The sequence below is a fragment of the Rhinolophus sinicus genome, chromosome 12 (genome assembly GCF_057876585.1).
Source record: "Rhinolophus sinicus isolate RSI-liver-muscle chromosome 12, RSI-T2T, whole genome shotgun sequence".
Classification (NCBI taxonomy): Eukaryota; Metazoa; Chordata; class Mammalia; order Chiroptera; family Rhinolophidae; genus Rhinolophus; species Rhinolophus sinicus.
In genome coordinates, this window is record NC_142512.1 from 43508245 (window position 1) to 43522837 (window position 14593).

A 14593-nucleotide genomic window follows, 5' to 3' on the forward strand; every position below is an offset into this window, starting at 1 on the left:
ACACCTGGAGGTTTTAAAACCCCCAGGTGATTGTTTGGTGGAGTCAAAGGTGAGAGCCTCTGTCCGAGGCCTCGTGGTTGGCAAGCATCCACAAAAGGGAATAGCCACCCCCAAAGCCAGCCCCAGTGCACCGAGAACCAGGCATGGGAACCTGACCTGATTTTCTAAGTGGGTCGCTAGGCAGTTAGAGCAAAACAATAATGTTGAAATACAGATTTTAGCAAATCCTCCACCTGTCTGTCATGGAAGTGTCCACAGAGGCTGCTGGACAAAGGACCTCGGCATTCCCGGCAGTGTCTAGAGTCTCTGGGTCTCGCTGTGGGTGTCCTGTGAGCATGGGGGCCAGGGGCCACCAGGGTGTGTGTGACCCAGAGCAAGCTCCCTCTGGGCCCATCACAGGATGTGGTCCCGTGGCTGTACTTTTCTCGTCTGCATAAATGCAGCCCAAGCGGCCCCTGGGGTTTCCCACCCACGCCTGCCCTCAAGTTCTGAAATGGCTCACTTTCCAGTCTCCCAGCAGCTGATTGAGGAGTGGCGGGAGGAAGAGGAATGTCCCAGAACGGGACAGAATCTGAGACCCAACCTGGGGGAAGAAAGGACACCACCCAAGGTGGCCCAGCTGGTTGGAAGTGGCAGCAGGGCCATCTTTCCATCACACCACACTTGGTGGCAGCCTGGAGTCCCCGTGGCAAATTGCCAGGCCTCCCCCATCTGCTCCTCCGGCAGGCGGTCGGATTCGAACAGACACACCCCATCCTGCATGTGGGTGAAAGCCCAACCCGACTGTGGTTTTGGAGAAGCATTTGCTGGGATGGTCTTAAAGCAGAGGTGGCATACAGAGCCCCCCCCCCCCCCCCCAAAGGCCGAGAGGAGGACAGGTACTGGCCCCTGGATGGCCTTTCCCTGTCTGGCCCCCCGCAGCACTCCTCTGGTCTCCCCGATTCCAAGGCGGACCTCAAGTGGCTGTTTCCCATCATGCTTCCGCATCCCTGGCTTCCCAAGGTGCGGGGAACACATCTCCTTGCCTGTGTCCGGTGACAGAGGCTCCAGGAGGCGGCGTGTCTCCGGGGCGGTGGGGCAGAGCTGCAGGAGTCCAGCTGCTCTGCTTGCCTCCCTCACCCACTGCACCTGGGCTTTGCTGAGGGAAGGTCTCTGCCTCTTTCTCTGGAAGCTTCTATGTCCTAAGAAAAGCTCTGGGCTTGACTCTGCTTGGAGTGTGACCTGGGCAAGATCAGCAAACATTTTCAACCTCTTTCTCTTTTAGCAAAATGGATAGAAACCTCCACATCTTAGGGTGGTGGTGAGACCCAGACAAGATGTGTAATGGGAGGTTCCTGGAACTTGGGGGTTGTCTGAGAACAGGAGTCACGTCCGTGTCTGCACTTCTGTTTTAACTCACATCTGGTGGCTCTGCCCAGCCCACCGCCCAGAAGACACAACCCTCATCCCAGACGATCCCCGGGTACCCAAGCCCCCATTTCCTCCTGTGATGAGCGAAATTGCTAACAAGCAGTGGAGCACAGGACCCCGCTGCCTGAGTTCCTTTCAGTTTGGGGATTTGGGGACATTCCCAGGACCCTGTCACTTTTTTCTTAAGAACAAATCTTTTAAAAAAAGCATTCACATAAACGTCCTTATCAAAGCTTACGTCAAAAGGCCTTTCAAATACAGTAGCATGGAAGGTGCTTTGTCAAAGCAGTGACCCAAAATGAACAGCATAAGTGTAAATGGGGGCCTGGTTTTTCTCTGCACCCACATGCAGGCCCACAGCAGCCGCGGCTCTTTACCTGGGGTCCACGGCCTCCTAAGATTGTATGCGAACAAGGTGATGTGTGTAGCAGTGCAAGCATGCACGTGTACACATTGTTCTTTAAAGAAGTCTTAGGACCCCACAACGGATTCCTGTGCCCCCCCACTTCAGGGCTCATCCGGAGACAATTATTTTGTAGCATTTGCAGCTCTGGCTAATGCTTTCTGCGCTTCCCAGGTATCCCTTGCAGGTCCCAGCCCTGGGGCTCCTGGCTGTGTCATGATTTCTCTCCTGTAAAAAGGGCTTCATTGCACCATGTTTTCTAGCACACCTACCAGTGCTGCCCGCTGTTGCTGCCACCTCTAAACTCGTCAGTCGCTGGCAAAGGGAGGCATGTGTGAGGCTCATGGCTGGGCAGCAGTGGCTCTGGGGACGTCCCTTAATCTCCAGCTTCTCCTTCCACACTCATTTACAGCTGGGCAGTATCTGCCAAAATAAAATGTGCGTGCCTTTTGACCGACTAGCAGTTCTTCTAGGATGCACTTACATGTGTGTGAAGTGATATGCGTACAGGGTTATTCAAGGTTGTTCATACCCAGTGTCGTTTGTGATGGCAAAAGACTGGAACAGCCTAAATATCCATCCTTAGGAGAGTTGATCAATTTTGTTACGTCTGCTGTGGTGGAATACCGTGCAGCCATCAACAAGCATGAGGAAACTCGGTACAGATAATGGAAGGTATTAGGTCTAAAAGCCCAGTACAAAGCTGGTGGACGTTGCATGTATACATGTATACACACACACGCATAGTTTTTTATATGCTCACACCTACCCATGTCTGTGTGTGTAGCATATCCCTATAAGGGTACACAAAGCTACAGTGGTCACGGCCTCTGGGGAGAGGAACAGGGCGGCGTGGAGGCAGGTGATGGAAGAACCCGCATGAGTATTCGCTGTTAGAAAATAATAAAAAACCATGGTCACCGCCGTTGCATCAGCTCCCGCCCACCCCAGGCTGGGGGGGGGGGGTTGGCGGGGCTGCACCCCTTCCCTCTGGCTCTTCCACTCACCATCCCTCCCTTCCTCTCTCGCAGATCGAAACCCACAAGCTGACCTTCCGTGAGAATGCCAAAGCCAAGACGGACCACGGGGCGGAGATCGTGTACAAGTCGCCTGTGGTGTCCGGGGACACGTCTCCAAGGCACCTCAGCAACGTGTCCTCCACGGGGAGCATTGACATGGTGGACTCGTCCCAGCTCGCCACACTAGCCGACGAAGTGTCCGCCTCCCTGGCCAAGCAGGGTTTGTGATCAGGCCCCCGGGATGGTCAGTAATCGTGGAGAGAAGAGAGTGAGAGAGTGTGGGAAAAAAAAGAATAATGACCTGACCCTTCGCCCTCTGCCCTCCCCCAGCTGCTCCTCACAGGTCGGTTAATCGGTTAATCACTTAACCTGCTTTTGTCGCTCGGCTCTGGCTCGGGACTTCAAAATCAGTGACGGGAAAAAGAGCAAATTTCATCTTTCCAAATCGATGGGTGGGGTAGGAATAATAAAATGTTTTTCAAAACACTTGAAAAGATGGCCACCCCCAACATTTCCTTGGGCAGTTACTTTTGATTCTTTTTTTTCCCCCTCTGAGTAGAGGAGGGAGAGGGAGAGGCTCTGAAAGGTGCTTCTGGGGAATTTCAAGGGACTTGGGGTGCCCCTCCTCTGGCCCCATCCTAGGGGTGTCACAGAGGCAGCGGCAGCAACAAAGGATTTGCAACTTGGTGCGTTGGTGGAGCCACAGGCACATTGAACCTTGTGTGAGTGGGAAGGGGTGGGGGTGGGGAGAGACGGGAGAGGCTGAGGCGGGTTGGGCAGGGGGAGAGAGGGAGAGCGGAGAGGGAGGTGTGGAGGAGACGCTGCTCCCTGCCTGGATGGGCAAACAGCCTCCACCGTGCGCGCAGCACACGGACCAAGTGGCCTCCTGTTCTTGGTGGCCCACGATCTGCTGCGGGTCAGTGTGCCCCCCTGGAGGGCAGCCTGTGGGAGAAGGGCTCTGGTCCCTCCACCCTGAAGGCGCAGTGGGCGGGAGGAGAAGGTTGCTTGGTGGCAGGGTGGCACCCGGTGGGTTACTTCCTCAGAGAAGACTGACCTTCACGTCCTGCATACTGGCCTTTCTCCCCACCCTCAGAGGTGGGGGCCCCTGAGCTGAGGGGCTCCCCTCCGCCCCATGGAAACCCTGTTTTCTTGAGTTCTGAAGGTTGGAACTGCAGCCACGATTTTGGCCACCTCACAGACCTGGGACTTTAGGGCTAAACCAGTTCTCTTGTAAGGACTTGTGCCTCTTGGGGGACACCGCCTGTTCCCAAGCCTGGGCCCCTGGCATCTCCAGTGTGTGGGGGGGGTCTGGTGGGGAGGGGGCCTGAGCGTCTCGTCCCGCCCACGGCCACCTGTCTGCCCCCCCCCCACACGCCTGTGTGTCTGCTGTGCCCCATCACTGCCTGTCCCCTCATTACGTCAGTGTCCCGAGTACCCAGCCTCACCAACCCCCTTCTCAGTAATGGACATTGTTGGGATGGGGGAGGCACCTACTGTAAACTAAGGGGTGCAATCAAGGGATGGCCACATCCGGGCACAAGGTGGGACCTGTCTCGAAGTTACATTCATCCAACTGGCATGTCCCTCGCCATGAGCCTGACGCCCCTACCTTACTCAGCCCCGGCCCCCCACCTCCCGTCACAGATGTGAAGCAGGGTGGGGCTCGGCAATGACCCTGGATGTGGACTTGGGGGGCCTCGTCCTCTCGGAAGGCCTGCTCCCCTTCCTGTGTGGAGCTGGCACCGGGACGGGCAGCCTCTCAGGACAGGGCGACATTCCTCCTGTCCCCCACTCGCGCCCCGCTTGTGACTGCCAGCCTCTCAGAGAGCTCAGCCGCTGCTCAACCTGGTGCCGCTAACCAGCCCTCCACACGCCCCAAAGGGAAACATGCCCCTCGGAAATGGTTCTTCCCCCGTCCCAGCTGAAGCAATGCTGTCTGTCCTGGAGCAGCTGAACATATACATAGATGTCACCTTTCCTTCCCCGTCTGCACCCTGTCACGTTGTAGTCGGATTTGTCTGTTTATGCTTGGATTCACCAGAGTGACTATGATAGTGAAAAGAAAAAAAAAAGGACGCATGTATCTTAAAATGCTTGTAAAGAGGTTTCTAACCCACTCTCCTGAGGGTCCTGAATGTCTCCTACTCCCCACACTGGGACTGGGCCCGGGGGGCCAGTGTGGCTCCTGCCTGATGGGGCCTCCCAATCTCTGAAGGGCGTTCTTCAGCATCAGGGACCCGACAGGGAGCAGATTCTGACATCTGAACCCTCGGCTGCGAAGGCCTGAAGCACAGGACCAGAACGGACGCTGTGGGGGCCCCCCACCCCCCAGGGCCTCCCTTTGTCTTGTGGCTGGCCTGGTTTGCAGCACGAAGATGGCCCTCTCTGGTCACAGCCCAGAGAAGCCCCACATCAGCCCTAAAAGAGGGTCTTCCAAAGCCCTGCGTCAGGAGAGAGATGAAGCCAGAGCTGGCTGGGGGAAGGTCTGCGGCCCAGCCCTTCGCCTGGGTCCCTCCAAGCTCTCCCTCTGGAAGGGCCCCCACAGCCACAGCAGGGCTTGGGATAAACTGCCTGCCCTGGAACAGGGCCCCAGCTGCCTGACAGGAAGGGTGACAAGTCAGGAGACACCATTCCTAGAGGCCTGGCCAGAGCCCTTGCTGACCTGGCACAAGTCCCACCTGCTGCCATGGGGAAAGGGAAGTTGCCTTTGTAGAAAATTGCCGTTTAAAGCAACTCAGCAACCTCGGGCCCAGTTCTGCCACTTCCGGTTTAGGTAGTTTAAAACAATGCTGGGGGCGGTGGTAGGAGTCGGGGCGCCCCTCTAGGCCTGGAGGCTTCATTTGCAGTCAGAGCTTTCTATGCAAGGAATCATCTAGGCCCAGAACTTTCCACTCTGAGGCTCCCACTGTCCCCTGAGTCCCTGCGGTTCTTAGAAGGGTTCTGAGAAAGAAAAAGGAAGTGTGGTTTAAAGACTTAACAGCTGTTAGTGATGTGGCTTCTCATTCCTGCCACTAAAATTGGCTGCATTTCTTCTCGCATCTCTTCTGGCTTCCTCTTCCTGCAGGTCTTGTGCTCTGTTCTTCAATTCCGTATTCTGAGGGCCTTCACCGGAGGCCGAGGACTCTCCCTTGTACGGTGTGGGTGGGCTACTGGGGTCAGCGTCAAGATCATGGTGTAGGGGGGTCAGGTCAGTGATGGCAGGGAGATTGCAAGGGGATGCTGGCTTGTGACCCTGACTGAGGACAATCTCCCAAGGACTGGGCACTCGCCCGTCCCCATTTCCCCACCTCCAGAGTCAAGTGTCCCTGGGGTGGGCGACATAGGGTGTGCTGTATGCCTGGTTCCCTCAAGCTCTCTATCAATAGTTTCATTTAAATTGACTTCAATGGTGAGACTGTATCCTGTTTGCGATTGCTTGTGCTGTGGGGGGAGGGGGGAGGAACCTGTAAGATAATGACCATGGGCCAGGGGAAGTCTTGGAGTGCAGCAGTTCAACTGCTTTGTAACCCTTTTCTTCATTTCATCCACGTGGGCTAGAGGTCCTTGGCCCCAAGGACCCTTTTCAGTGACACGATTCCCAAGTGCAGCAGGCTGCCAGCTCCTTCCCATCGCCTTCCCGGCCACGTGCAGTGAGGATTGAGGAATCTGGACATAGAGTTGCTCTGGCTTCTTCCTGGGTCCCAAGCCCACAATCATGCCTCCCAAAGACCCTGGCATCCTTTTCTCTAAGCCGTGGGCATTTCTGTATCCTTTCCCACCAGCTCCAGACACGCAGCCTGTATCTAGCAGCTGCCAAGATCTCTGCCTTCACCCGCATTTATCTTTGTCCCCCAAGTAAAGCCAAGAGGTGGGGATGAGGGCAGAGGTGGAGATCAGCGTGTCCCACATACAGACCCGTGGCTTCATGAGACTTCTGGTTGCTCTTCAGTGTTGAAAAGGGTTACCCTGGGCACTGACCCAGTCTCACCTCCTAATGGACTTAGCCCGTGAATTTGCAGTGTTGGGCAGGACGGTTTCTGGCACTTGCAAATCCCGTGATTTCTTCAGTAATTTTGAGGGTGGGGGGGGAGGGACATGAAACCATATTAGCTTAGCTTCCTGTCTGTGAATGTTCATATGGTGTATTGTGTGTTTTAACAAAAGATTTACACTGACTGTTGCTGTAAAAGTGAATTTGGAAATAAAGTTATTACTGATTAAGTAAGGTCTCCGTGCATGGATTTAAGACAAGAAAACGACACAGGACGTATGATTTGCAAGTCCTTTCCCAGCCTTGGAGAACTTAGAACAGGGAATGGCAATATTGTTAAAACCTGGACATCACAATTTACCTGCTCTCTGGGGCAGTGAAGGTTAAAGAAGTTCTCACTTTTCATCTTCAGTTGTCTCACTGTGGTGGTGGCAGCACACCATCCTGGTCCAACTCAAAGGGCAATCAATCCCTTGTGGCTGAGCTCAGAGTCTGTAAGACCTGGACCAGTGTGTTCAAACCTGGGAAGGTAGGGGTTGGCGGGGGTGGGGGAGGGAATCTTTGTCCCTGGAAATTAGCCTAGAGGCCTGGAGCTGAAGCAGAACACACCGCTGATTAGCAGAAGGAAGGAATGAATGGTTTAGATTCCTTCCAGGCTTAGAGCTGCTTCCCTCTCCTTTGGAGCCTTATTCCAGATTGGGGAATGCACCTGCTAAATCAAGACCGGGATACCAGGTAGCCCCTAGCCCTGCCACAAAGGGAAATAACGAAAACAGGAACCCATCATATCACTGTTCCTTAGTAATCAGGTCAAGGCTATTAACACTGAACCCTTGGGTTTTTCACACAGTTGCCAACTATTTCTTTTTCGGGTTTTCCTGGTGTGCTCCAGCCACTGCAGACAGCTTAAGTAGAGATCTAAACTGCATATAGGAGCAGCAACAGTGCACTCCGAGAAATGCCTCCTCACAACTCCTGGCTTTCACAGCCAGGACAGGCAGCCTCATTGGCTGTTTAAACTTGACTGCTATGAAAAGAAAGTAAAGAACCAGGCCGCCCACTTACTCATCTGGTACAAAGAAAATCCAGCACTTAGCCTCCTCCTCAGGTCCCATCACCTCAGGAAGCAGGTGAGGAGCTGCTCGGGCTCCCTGCACAGTCTACCTCACTGGCCCTCAACCCCAGAAAGGTCTGTGGTGAAGTGACGGGAAATCTCCACTGAAAAGCAATTTAGGCTCGACATCCAACGTCACTGCTGGTGGCCTCACTAGACAAAGGAACATAGAGAAGCAACGGGTCGGTTACTTACATCCAAGCAGAAGGGAGATGGTCTCGGCAGACCCCTCTCCTCCTGGCACCTTTACCTCCCCACCGGTGAAAACCACCACACCCTCCCTCCGCTGACCATCAGATGACCTTGCCAGGTGCCCAGGAGACAGAATGGAGACTCCCAAGGTTCAAAGCAAGTCAGATGACACCAGAGAGCCGCTCCAGCAGGGCCATTTCCTAAGCCGCCACCTCCCATGTCCAACTGTCAACAAAGTCCTGGCACACAACATTCTGTAACTTTTTTTTTATTTTTTTCAATTTTTCCTTCCTTTTTTTTAAGCACTAGTCTGTGCTTTGCGAACAGAATCAAGACATTAACAAAGATCAGCTTCTCTGAAGAAAAGCATTTCTATAGAACAAGGACAGCTACATGTTTCGCTGCCAATACACAGCTCAAAGCAGGAAAAGAAAATATTTACAAAATACAAGGTGTTTTTTTTCCGTTTTTGTTTTTTTTTTTTTACAACGCTAAAAGGGTTATTCAGAATTTTCAACCTTATAAATAGAAGAAGCACTTTATGCATAGGGATATGGTGCATTATTGTTTTTTAAAGAAACAATGACAAACCTTTTAACTTGCAAACAGAATCAAAAAAATCACTAATGTTGAAAATTGTGAAAAAACCCCAACCATTAAGCAGTTTGTCTACTATTTTTATACGATTACAAAATGGCAAAAAGAAAGAAAGAAAAGTCCTTATTGCCCCCTTTTTGGTAATGTGATCATAGGTGAGACAGGCACAAGGTTAACCAAGGGGGTGACCACGGGGAGTGATGGAACCACAGCCAGGACCAGACAATGTTCCACAGGCAAGGAGCTGGGAAGAGGAAGGGGCTGACACTGACAGGAACTGGACTGGAGGAAACAGAACTACCTGAAGGAGATGGCTGCTCATTTCCCAGACCCCCTAGTTTGCAAAGGGCTGGGAATAGAGAATAGATAGTCCTAACCCTACCTTTACGGACCAGGCTAGGTGGTGAAATAGTCCGAGTGCAAGTACTGCAGGGTGCGTGTGTGTGTATGTGGTGTGCATGGGGGCGGGGGGGGGGGGGGGGCAGATGAGAGAGCACGAAGGGGCAGGATGGGGACCTGAGCAGCCGCAGCCAGAATACTGCAGTTAAGGAGCCAAACAGACGACCAAATGCAGAGGAAACCCAAAACAGGGCTCCAAGATTTGGGTGACAAGGGGAAGCCACTCTGTCAGCTGCGAGCTCAGGGCGAACAGCTGGCAGTTATGGCTGAGAGACTGACTGGTGGGGATGCTCCCGCCCAGGTGAGCCAGGGACCCATGTGGGCGGGCCGGAGCTGAGCCAGCCCCAGATGGGAGGGGGGAGGGGTGGGGGTAAGAGACACTGCTCTCCCCCCCCCCCCCGACCCCCACCTATGGTGGCAACACTGTGCTGGAGCTGTCCATCCCTCTGGCGCCTGTTCGTCCACCCGGCCCACAGCTGTGAGGGAGGGGGTGACCATCAAACATCGCTACGTCCAGTGATTCCACAGTGCAGAGGGCGTGCCAGGACCAGGCCCGCAGGGTCTTATCCTGAACTTCTGTTTGCCAACTGGAGGAAGTGCTCAGGTGTGTGACAATAAAACATGGAAATCAAAACCAAAACAAAAATCAAAACAAGAAAGAAAAAAAAAAAACCGAAGGAGAATCTAAATTCCTTAAATTCACTAAAAACTGTGAAAATTTCCGGCATATGATGTTTGAATATCAAACGCAGAGATTTCTGAAGCTTTAATGCCAATAGTTAGTGAGTCTGTTTAGATTCGTATATCCCGCTCATCTGTGAGCTGGACGCTGAGCTGTGACTGCTGCCGCCAGATGCCGACTCTTGAGGGAGACCACGGGGGGCGAAGCGGGCGCTGTGTCTGTGTCCCGGCCCGTCTTGCTGCCTGAGGTGCGTCGAGTGCAGCGGGCTGCCCGCTCCTGCGCATCCAGTTGGTCCTCACACTCTGCCTGGGGACTGTACGCCAAGGGGAAGGTTCGTCGCTCCCACGGCTGGACAGACTGGGGGCAGACAAGTTGCCTGGTGAGCACCTAGGCCCGGTCTGCCTCCTGCCCCGAGGCCCTCCCCAAAATGTGAGGACGGGAGTCCAGGCCCTCTCTAGAGTTCCTGGGGTGGCTTGGGACGACCCCACAGAGCGGGCACCCTTTGAACAATGGCCAGCTCCATGGTACCTTCAGAAGGTCAATTTCAATGCAGCGTCTTGTCCCCTTCCAACGGGAGATGAAGACCCATCTGCAGCCGACGCCATCCCTTCCCAATTCCACCCCTCCCCCCCGCCAACCTCACACCAAGGCAGTACCCTCACCTGTTCATCCAGCCCCAGCTCCGGTGTGGAACAACGGGTGTCTTCACTGGCCAGGTGGCGCAGAGGGTCCCGTGCCACAGGGGTGAGGGGGGCCGAGTGCAGCTCCGGGCTAATGGGGCTCCTAGGGGACTGGCCGTGGGAAAACTCCGACAACGAGTGGCTACTGCTGACATCAGGAGAGGCAGGCTGGGGGGTGGAGGGGTTGGCACTGCCCAGCTGCGGGGTTGTCCGGCCGTCTGATGACCTGTAAGACCTGTACACCAAGGAGTGAGAAGCTGAGTGCCTGAGTGACAGGGGGTTCTCGTACTAGTATTTAATTTTGGGGGGTTGGGGAGGAGACATGAGGACCAGCATCCCAACCAGAGGAGCTGAGGCAGGCTCCCACCGAGTGCTTTCCTGGAAACCACAGCTCCCCTCACTCCCTCTCACTGCCATGTAAGGGGCAGCCACAGAATGTGACATCTGAGAACTGTGTATGCCCCTCATCCCAAGAGAAAGCCAGTGCTGAACAGTCCTGCTTGGTGCCCAGTGAATTCATAGAGGAAGGGAAATCAGTTCCGACTTTGAAAATTGTAGTCAAAGAAAAAAAGCAAAACCGAGAGTCTAACTCTTCCTACTTGAGACTCCTGAGGGCTTCTGTTACTGTTAACGATAATGGAGGCGGGTGAAACAGTTCTTTCCAGCAGCACCACAAAACCACACTCCACTGTCCAAGGAAGGGTACCTAGTGCTGAGGCCTCCGAATGTCAGAGCCCACTCTCAGGGCCCCGAGATCACTAGTGTTAGCACTGGGCAGACCCACTCTGCGGCGCCCTGCACCTGACCGCTTATACCCGCCTTAGGCCCAGCAAACACCAAGGACTCTGCGCTCCTAGCCACGGCCAGTGTGTGGAGCCACTGAGAGGCAGCGCACATTCCCGGACAGTTAGGGCCCCAACTCCCAGCGCCATCACCTGCTGCCCCGCCGCTGGGGCGGCACACTTGTGGTCCACAGCCACCGAGCCCTCTCCATCTCCTCACATTTGGCATGCAGGGCGGCGAAGGCGGCGTCAGACAGGTCCTCGATCTGTAACACAGTAGCTTCACTGAGCCCCTCTGCCCCCCGCCCCCCAGCCGAGTTTAATGGGTAGATCACTTTAAGCCAGCTCCACCCCATTCCAGGCCCTTCCCAGTCTACAAGGAGCACGGTGAGCTTGCACTTGCCACCCACAGGTCTCAGGCCCCGGGATGCCTGCACCCACATGTGTACACAGTCTCTAAGACAGAACGACCAGGCCATTACCTCCTCGTTCTCCTCGTCAGGATTCCCCTTCAGAGACCGAAGATCGACCTCCCGCCAGCTGCAAAACCAAGAAGGGACAATCGTGAGGCGGCAGGTAGCCTGGGGCAGGACACATGCATCCACACAAGAAGGAGCCCTGTGCCTGCAAGCTCAGGAGCCTGTCTCAAGGGCACCACCGCTGCTGTGCACGAGCTCACTGCTGCCATATGGGAACGCACAGGCAGAGCTGCCCATTCTTCTGATTTGTCAACAGAAGTTGGAAATAAAGAGTCAAATCCTGCTCTCATGCCGCCAGAAAATTCAGTACTTTAAAACACACCGCGCCACTGTCTACAGCCAGCGTGTGGCCTGTGGTCTGGTGGGTGCTCATACAATGAGATGAGGCAGAAACATACAGAGAAATAATTTCATCTCTATCAGGTAGGACTTTCTCTTAAAAAGAAGACAAAACCCAAGGTGTCCTAGGACCCAAAGTTCAGTGACAAGAGAAGGCAGAAAAAGGGCAATAACAGGAAGAACAGGGACAGGAGCCAATTATGTGGGCCTCTACCTGGGAGTAAGGATTTCCTTGTATTGCAGTTTCTCTACCCGGGTTGTTGCAGCAACAGACATGGGGATGACAATGTTGTTAATATCGAATGAGCTCTCGCCCCTTCTCCTCCGTATTGGCTGCTGTAAGACAAAGGTAAGTTTAAAGGGGAGGCACAATTCTCCAAACATCAAAGCACACACCTGAGACTTAAAACAGGATTGCCAATAACCAGGCAGCTGGGTCCGTTAGTGGGGGCTGGGCGGCAGCTGCTTGCACCTAGGAGAGGGTCTCCCACAAGAGGCCACCAGGAGAAATACTGGGAGGTCCTGAGTATCTCCCCGCGAAGTTTCACTGGACACCCTCTCCCTTCAAGGGCTCACATAAAAACAGACATTTGTTCAATTTCACAGGGATGGGTATCTGGCGCCTTGAGTCAATTGTTGTGGTTCTTACTCCTGCATACACATCTTTACTGCCCCTCCCGTTTCCCCCTTTTATCCCTGTCTATGACTTAAACCCATAGTGGCTCCTAAGGGCAATGCTTAAGCCTGTCGGTGACTGTTCAAGTTGTAAAGATGATTTCCATTATCCTGAAAGATGACACAGACTAAGTCCAGCTCAACAGATCATCTAACCTTGGTTGTCATGAAAGCGCCTCCTTCTCGTAGATCTGAACTCTTCAGCTAAATCTGTACCCACCATCTGCTCAGCCTCTATGTGACTTCCCTTCTTTCTGTCTATTATTCTTGGGGAAAGAGAGCTTTCTGGCTGTAACAATGGAGCCGAGTGCAGGGAGACTGAAGAAAAGGACCAAGCTCTATGGCTCACATTCCTGGAGAAAGTAGATTCACTTCTATAGGAAAGTGAGAAGGTGAAACTCTTGGGAAAGAAGACTAGCAAGGAGCCAGTATCAGAGGAGGAGGTGGGCGTCTACAGTAGCTCGGAGACAAGAGGAGGAAGAAAGCGGGAGCCAAAGGGCTTGGTTTCGTAGAGGGAGGAAAAAGTCCCCTAGCTGCTTGCGCCCCGAGAGCAAACTCCCCACCCTAACACAGAGACTGGCACCTGAGCTGTGAGGGGCCACAGGGAAACAGTGGGATGACAAACATGCTGCCATGGCAACAATACAGCTGGGAATACCTATGAGGCTGCATTCAAACCCAAACCAAAGTGTGACAGGCACAGAGGGCAGGGGTCAGCGGAGGAAGATGAGGAAGAGGTTGTACCCTACAAATAACCACTCTGCTCCGTTCCTGGAGGGCGATGCAGAACTGATTCATCCCACCATTCATTTCAGGACATTCTCAGAGAATGCTGAAAGGCAGCAAGCGCTTCCTGGGCCAGGATTTTTGCTTCCACCGTCAACTATGACTTCAGGTTAGTCAATTTCCTTCTCTATCAAATGAGAATAGATTGTCCTTGACCTCACAAATTTAGGCTAACTGGTTAAACAAAATGGTTGAAGAGATTTCTGCAAAGCTGGCCTGGCTGAGTTCTGCAGCTGAGTGAGGATCAGTGATCTCGTACCAAAGGCCTCTGCCTCACCTCTGTTGAAATGACGTGTTCCACTACAAGAGGTGCACTTTCAGGAAGCCACAAGAGACAGCTTTCCCTATACCTTAATCAAGAATGAATGGGATTTTGTATACCTGAAATTAATAATAATAAAAAAGAATGAATGGGAACCTGCTGGCACAAACAGGTCTGATTTCCCCTGAACCTTCTCGGGCCTGCTGTAGGGCCCTGGAGGAGAGGAGGCCGGGGGGGTGGTGGGCCCGCTCACTAGGCTCGAGCACTCGGCCTCCACCTAGACGCCCACTCCCCCAGGTGCTCATTTGTTCTAATGTATCTACACTCTCCTGCTTAGACTCAGGTGGAGAACAGATAATGGGAATGGAAGGTGGTCCCCAAACCTGGCTGCACATCAGAAGCAAGGCGAGGAGGGAGTGCTTTAAAATAAAACAGCTCTTGAACACCCCACTTCTGATTATCAAATTGTAATCTTCAGGGCTTTTTAAGCCATTGAGGTGATTCTGGTGCATCCCTGGTCATTTGTGAAGCACCTCCCCCCCATTGCCTTTTTACACATCTGGCCTTTCACTCTTACTATTAAATAAATCCAGATTCTTTGAAAAAAATTGGGAGTGAGAGTTTTAAGGGTCAACATAGTGCTGTATACAAAATTTGTACTCAGTAAATAATAAGTAAAAATTTCAAACAATCCAGGCCTAAGTTAACATTCTCCAGACACGGGAAGGTTGGCAGGTGAGAAAATACTGAAGTCTCACCAAGTTCTGGATCTCAGAGTTCAGATTTTTCTATCAGAATTAGACT

At 53.2% G+C, this 14593-nt stretch overlaps 2 protein-coding genes across 24 annotated transcripts in view; one reads left to right on the forward strand and one right to left on the reverse strand.

Annotated features, from left to right (window-relative positions):
- Positions 1 to 3326, forward strand: part of MAPT (microtubule associated protein tau) — a 92009-nt gene extending 88683 nt beyond the window's left edge. For 19 of the 21 annotated variants that reach the window (XM_074320370.2, XM_088802308.1, XM_074320377.2 and 16 more), the window contains one exon: positions 2845 to 3326. In XM_074320370.2, the coding sequence (XP_074176471.2) occupies positions 2845 to 3060 (216 nt within the window). In that variant the 3' untranslated portion in view covers positions 3061 to 3326. The remainder of the gene's footprint in view (positions 1 to 2844) is intronic. The other 2 variants (XM_074320375.2, XM_074320378.2) reach the window with 1 other exon arrangement.
- Positions 3327 to 8360: 5034 nt separating this feature from the next.
- KANSL1 (KAT8 regulatory NSL complex subunit 1) overlaps positions 8361 to 14593 on the reverse strand; it is a 158825-nt gene continuing 152592 nt past the window's right edge. For 2 of the 3 annotated variants that reach the window (XM_074320695.2, XM_019732940.3), the window contains 5 exons: positions 12281 to 12402; positions 11731 to 11788; positions 11402 to 11514; positions 10449 to 10701; positions 8361 to 10143 (listed from right to left, as the gene is read on the reverse strand). In XM_074320695.2, the coding sequence (XP_074176796.1) occupies positions 9916 to 10143; positions 10449 to 10701; positions 11402 to 11514; positions 11731 to 11788; positions 12281 to 12402 (774 nt within the window). In that variant the 3' untranslated portion in view covers positions 8361 to 9915. The remainder of the gene's footprint in view (positions 10144 to 10448; positions 10702 to 11401; positions 11515 to 11730; positions 11789 to 12280; positions 12403 to 14593) is intronic. The other variant, XM_074320696.2, reaches the window with a different exon arrangement.